Raw genomic sequence first — 6,753 nt, forward strand, 5'->3', positions numbered from 1 at the left:
AAATCCGACCCGCCAATCTGCAGGTCGCCCAAATCCGACCCTCTAAATCGTGGGTCACTTGAATCCGACCCGCCAATCTGCAGGTCACCAAAATCCGACCCGCCAATCTGCAGGTCACCCAAATCTGACCCGCCAATCTGCAGGTCGCCCAAATCCGACCCTCTAAATCGTGGGTCACTTGAATCCGACCCGCCAATCTGCAGGTCACCAAAATCCGACCCGCCAATCTGCAGGTCACCAAAATCCGACCCGCCAATCTGCAGGTCACCAAAATCCGACCCGCCAATCTGCAGGTCACCAAAATCCGACCCGCCAATCTGCAGGTCACCAAAATCCGACCCGCCAATCTGCAGGTCACCCAAATCCGACCCGCCAATCTGCAGGTCGCCCAAATCCGACCCTCCAAATCGCGGGTCACTTGGGTCCGACCCTCCACTTTGCGGGTCACCCAAATCCGACCCTCCACTTTGCGGGTCACTTGAATCCGACCCTCCAACCCGTCGGTCACTTAAATCTGACCCGCGCCAGAGTCAAGGCAGAAGATGTTCTACACCTGTTTCGTCGATCCCTGTGAGTTCCGTACCTCCGGCGGGGCACCGTGACAGCGTGGATTTGTCCCGATTCAAGGTGAGGATAGTCGTTCGCCTGGGTCCTTTGCACGAGGATCGAGGCAAAGTTCTGATCGAAGAACGCTTGGGTCCGGTGACTGAACCCCGAGCGACTCGTCGAGCTGGGGGTCGTACACGCCGTCGCAACAATTTCAAGCCTTCTCATAAAGGGAAAACTCCAATTTCCGCCCACCTGGGGGTGTGTATCCAAAAGCAAGAGCCTGTTGAGATCCTGCGCTCCCAAAAGCGTAGTTCTAAACACGTGACTCTTAAGAATGCTAATAAAGCGGCAAATCCCCTGAAAGAAACGCATTCATCTGACGATGACAACTTTATACCAGGGGAGTCATGTCAACACACGATAGGTTGCTCCGGTCATCTGATCGATGAGTTGTACTATCGGGCTGGGGGTATGAACGAGTCTCAGAAGATATATGCCCGAGAAACCAAATCTCACTACCCGTGCGCCGAACTAATCAGGGGAGTATTATCAGCGTGCAGTTGCTCCAAGACCGCTCCGCAGAGGGTCTCCGTATCCGAGAGGATCTCCAACGGAATGACTAAGTCCAAACCAAAGCGTCTCCGTAAAAAGAGATCGGTTGTTCAAGGTGACGAACTCCCGGAAGTCACAATAAATATGGTTGATAAGGGAAAGTCGATTCGACCTTCTAGCTCTGACCCGCTTATATCTCATCGTCTAACCCGGTTGCGATCAGGGACCACTAGACGCAGGGACTACCAAAGAATGCAGAGAGGGTTATCCTCGGACGATAAAGCATCGGATGCTAACTCTGCAGTCGCTTCTGACAATACGGTATCTAGCCCAGGGCAATCCCGCGAAGTGTTTATGATTAACACCGAAGAAGCAACTAAAATGGTTGAGGATGCTCTAGCGAAGCAGAAGCAAGCATTTAAATTCGAAATAGAAATGGCTATGCAGCGGATGAAGGAAGAGCACGACCGACAGATTCGGGCTCTTTCCAATCAAATGGGCGAATCCAGCCGTCACAACGCTGCTAACCAAGTAGGTAGCAATTCAGATGTGGATGAACGCCTCAATGTTGATAACCCTCTCGTTGACCAAAACGCTGGGGGTGGCCCCACAAAAGACGACAACGCTGGGGGTGGCCCCGTTATTCCTCTTAAGAATCGTCCAAAGCCCGATACGAGCGAGGATGAGAAAATGAAAGATCTCGAGAGTAAAATCAACGCTCTAATGTCTGATCGAGAGGTAAAGAGGACTGGCATTCCATGTCCATATCCAAGAGAGTGGGACACAATAGCATACCCGGCGAAGTTCAACTTGATTAACTTCACGCCGTTTGACGGGAAGGGTTCACCCACTCAACATCTGATCTACTTCAAGTCCCACTTGGGTATGATCTCCGGCAATGAAGCCTTGATGGTTCGGTCATTCGTTGGCACCCTTCGCGGGCCGGCCTTCGATTGGTACCGCCGTCTCAAGCCCGGAAGTATTAACAACTGGGACGATATGGAGAGCTCATTCCTTGGCAGTTTCTTTGATGACGACGATGAGGTATCCATCAGGACACTTTTCGATGAGAAACAAGAAGATGACGAGACAGTCGACGACTTCGTCAAGCGCTTTCGGAATAAAGCAATGAACTGCCGAGATCCGATCACGGAGGACTTCATCCTCCAGACATGTCATAACAACCTATCTATTGAGATATTAGAAATTATGGGAGTCGCACCGTCCAACACTTGGAAAGAGTTGAAGACGCGCAAAGACTTCGGATCCAAGACTCCAAAAGGAGTACTCCTTCAAGGATGAAGATGTTCCAGCCATTTTCGAGTCTCTCCTTGAAAACAACAAGATCAAGCTACCACCTATCACAAATCAGGAGGAAGCTGATAATACTACAGATCCGAAGTACTGTGCGTACCACAGGAGGATCCTTCATCCTACCAAGGCTTGCTTCGCTCTTAAGAATAGCATCCAAACCTTGGTTGAAGCCGGAGTTATATCGCTCAATTGAGCCGAATGAACACTCCGACAAGTATAAGAGTATAAACTACTTCTTAATCCTCCGACCGATATAAGAGGTTAAACTGCTCCCTGATACTCCAATTAGTATATGAGTCTAAACTGTTTCCTACCGTTGACGGGAAATTCCTGGAGAATTTTTACACGTAATATTCTTAAGGATAACCCGATCATGTAACTCGGTATAATGTTAGACCCAGTTTCACGAAAGAAGCTGGGGGTGGATGATTCATGTAACAGGAAGTTCCCGGAAGAATGTTACATGTAATTTTCTTAGGGATAACCCGATCATTATGAATAAAGTGATAAACACTAAACCCATTGTGATTTCCGAACACTCTCTTGCTGAGATGAGATTCGATCACTTCGTTGGATCAATCTTCTCTCACAAAACTTCCATTGGTGTTCGACGACTCACAGTCGCCACCACCACAAAAATCCCCCATCGATCAGACTAACCGACGATGGGATCACCAAAATTCTTTCCGGTTTAATTCATTCGAACTTCCGCTATGTTCATGTACTCAACACTTTCATGATTAGAGTCCGGATATAATGCTTGGAATTATCATCTGTCAATCTTTGACGAATTATCAAACCCCTTCGTGTTAAGTCCTTATCACTTGACACTAAGAACCCCTACTGAGTGATTTGTACAAGTCAACACTCACATTGTGATTTGTACTCCCACTCCCACTGTCCATTTGGTCAAACCTTCCTACAGTTAGGACCATAATCAAAATCCCCTCTCGATTCCTCTAATGAACGTGAGGTCCACTTTCAAATCGAGTGATCAAACCTTCTTACAGTTAGGGTCACCTCAAACTCCCGCTTGGTCAAACCTTCCTACAGTAAGGACCAAAAAGAGAATTCACTCTCGATAAACGAGAAATTCATCTTTAGTTCGATAATCAAACCTTCCGACAGTTAGGATTATCCGAATCTTTTTGATTCTCGGAGTGGAGATCCCACTCTTAGTTTCACCTTCTCGGATTCTTGAAGTGGATATCCCACTTTGAGTTTTCAATTGTAACTGGAGATAGAATATAATTAGGGTCACCTCAAACCTCCCACTTGGTCAAACCTTCCTACAGTTAGGACCAAAACCATAAATTCACTCTCGATAAACGAGAAATTCACCTTTAGTTCGGTAATCAAACCTTCTGACAGTTAGGGTTATCCGAATCTTTTTGATTCTCGGAGTGGAGATCCCACTCTTAGTTTCATCTTTTTGGATTCTAGGAGTGGAGATCCCACCTCGAGTCTCCTTTCCAGCTGAAGATAGAATATAAAATTCTTCCTCTTCAGCTTTGGGAGATAGAATGTAAAATTCTTCCTCTCCCGCATCGGGTTCGTCTTTGCCCCAAGAGAAGACTCCGCTTTTTCAAACTTCTAAAATCCGTGCCTCACACGCACGGGGAATTTTATCCCGAATCTTGAGTAGGGATAAGTCAACGCCTAACACGTGTTGCCGGTTTAGTCTTTCACCGATTAAAAAAGACACCAGAATCTAGTTTGGGGTATTTTATCCCGAATCCTAAGTAGGGATAAGTCAGCGCTTAACCTGTGCTGCTGGGTGGTTCGTTCCCATGAAAACGACCGAGTCTACGTATTCAGCATCGTAGCAACAAAAATCCATGCCTTTTATGCATGGGGAATTTTATCTCGAACCCTAAGTAGGGATAAGTCAACGCCTAACTCGCGTTGCCGGTTTAGTCTTTCACCGATTGAAAAAGACACCAGAATCCAGTCTGGGGCATTTTATCCAGAAGCCTAAGTAGGGATAAGTCAACGCTTAACCCGCGTTGCTGGGTGGTTCGTTCCCGTAAAAACGACCGAGTCTACGTATTCAGCATCGTAGCAACAAAAATCCATGCCTTTTATGCATGGGGAATTTTATCTCGAACCCTAAGTAGGGATAAGTCAACGCCTAACTCACGTTGCCGTTAACTCTTTTAGCATAACGTTACATGCAGAACGGACTTAAACAATCCGCATGCTAGCCCGACTCAAACGGTAGTCGGTAAAGGCTTATCAAACCCGTTGATGGCTGAGAATTTGCCAAAAATTCTATAAATACGAGTCATTGATGTATCAGCTTTATTAGTTGGTCTCATGACTTGAACATCCAACAAACTTCAGGATAAGATCCACACGTGCAGATGAATCAGCTTTAATAGTTGGTCCTGCAGCCCAACATTCGGGACCGTCACGCTCCAATGCCTTAAGAGCTTAAACTGTGTAGACTCCAGCAAACGTACGAGTATAAACTGTGTTAACGCCGGTCAACGCGTTACAGTAAAGATCGATGCCGGTCAACGCATCAGCAATTTCGCCAAAATAAGGCAAAAGATGACTCCAAGAATTTCAGTTACAATCAGATATGAATTCCCGACTGAGAGGATCAGTTCAAAGTCAACTCAATGGCACGAGCTAAGTTCAGAAAGTTACACACCAATCTCAGTTCAAGATTTCGACAGCGGTCAGACGATAAACACAGCGCCGGAAGAACTTCACCTATTCGACGAAATAATGAATAGATTGAAGACTGAAGAAGTTAAGAATTGAGATAGTTCAAGGTCACTCTACGAAATTGAGGAGATGACCTATCTTATCCAAAGCATTCCAGACTCCTCAATAAAAGAATGAGTCTGGAATACTTTGGAGGGGGTATCTGTAGGCGTCTAAAAATGCCTATAGATATCCGCACACAGCTCGAGACAGAGAGAAGACGACGAACATCGTTATCCGAGTCTAAGAGGATTATCTGACGCCGACAAGCGCCTGAAGCGAAACGGCGAATCAAGTGACCTGCGCGCTCGACAGTCAGCTCGCGCGCGCCAATCAGCTCGCATGCGTTAATCAACACGCGCGCGTCAATCAGTTCATGCACATCGATCAACGCGTGTTCAATGATTGGTCTCGCGACGAAGCATACAAATCAACAAATCGACCGAATACGCGACAAGAATAAATCCCGGAAGAAAGAAAACAGAAAAAGGGAAAAAGTCGGCGAACCCGCGCTAGCGCAGGACGGGATGATCCGACTCGCGCAAGCGCGGGACTGATCAATCCGACCCGCGCAAGCGCGGGTCGGATCGTTCTGCCGCGTAGTAAGGTCCCAAACCACGTTTTGACGGTTTTAAATTGGTTTTTTGCAGGGTTTATCGATTCTAGGGGTTCTTAACTGACTTGAGATCATCCCCAAACGTGGTTAGGCTGTTGTTGACTGAAGATAGAGCCAAATCACTTGTTCTCATCCAAATAACCGCATTCGAGGCCTATAAATACAAGCCAAAGGCCTCCATTTTCGAGGGCGGAGTTATTATCAAGACGTGGAGGTGCTGCTGGATTGAGGAGTCAAGGAGCACGAATTTCAGCGAAGGCAAATCAGATCCCGGCGAACTTCGGCATAAAGAAGGAGCTATTCGAAGGATCTAAACCCCGTCCGTCCGTTCCTTGAGATTAGGCTTGGTCTTAATCTCGAGAAGAGCCCTGATTTCGCTTGGTCGATTTCAGCGCTTCAAATCGAATACTTCCTCGACGAAGGCGAAGCTCTGCCGAATTTTCCATCAACCGGATCCAGATCTAAGGCGGTCCACGGATAAACCCCGGCACAGGTAAAGATCCCACGCAAGCAGAAGACCGATAAACGATCTCTGTGTTTGTTTGATAAAGTTGTAAATTCTTTTTTTTTATTTTCATTGTGTAAGGAGATCTTATACAAAGATCAACTTTTTATTTTATTCGAGTTTATTGTAACGACTAAAGTTGTAATAGATTCGATAGCAATGAAAATAGCAACTTTCGACGCAAACAGGAGTAAGTTGAAATATTACTTTTTAAGAAACATAATCTATTTTTAAATTTGAAGGAGCAAATTGTTTCTGATGTCTATATTAGATGCAACAAAGGAGGAGTGAAGTTTCCTCTTCTTAAATAGCATCTAACATTTCTGAAAGACTTTATATCTAAAGCAGAATGCTTTATTTTGGTAATGTGTTCAGTATTTGCAAAAAAAAAAAATAGAGACCGTGCTTTGCACGGGCCTAAATACTAGTATGAATAATAAAGCGTCGGCAAAAGTATAGCTTTTAGCGACGCAATAGTTTTGTGTCGCTAAAAGCTATACTTTTG

The 6,753-nt window shown here is 45.9% G+C and overlaps 1 protein-coding gene across 1 annotated transcript in view; it reads left to right on the top strand.

The window, feature by feature from the left end:
* LOC109822845 (nuclear poly(A) polymerase 4-like) overlaps positions 1 to 6,513 on the top strand; it is a 10,355-nt gene extending 3,842 nt beyond the window's left edge. The window contains exon 5 of the mRNA XM_020389106.1: positions 6,437 to 6,513. Within this exon, the coding sequence (XP_020244695.1) occupies positions 6,437 to 6,447 (11 nt within the window). The 3' untranslated portion in view covers positions 6,448 to 6,513. The remainder of the gene's footprint in view (positions 1 to 6,436) is intronic.

The sequence above is a fragment of the Asparagus officinalis genome, chromosome 8 (genome assembly GCF_001876935.1).
Source record: "Asparagus officinalis chromosome 8, Aspof.V1, whole genome shotgun sequence".
NCBI classification, from domain to species: Eukaryota; Viridiplantae; Streptophyta; class Magnoliopsida; order Asparagales; family Asparagaceae; genus Asparagus; species Asparagus officinalis.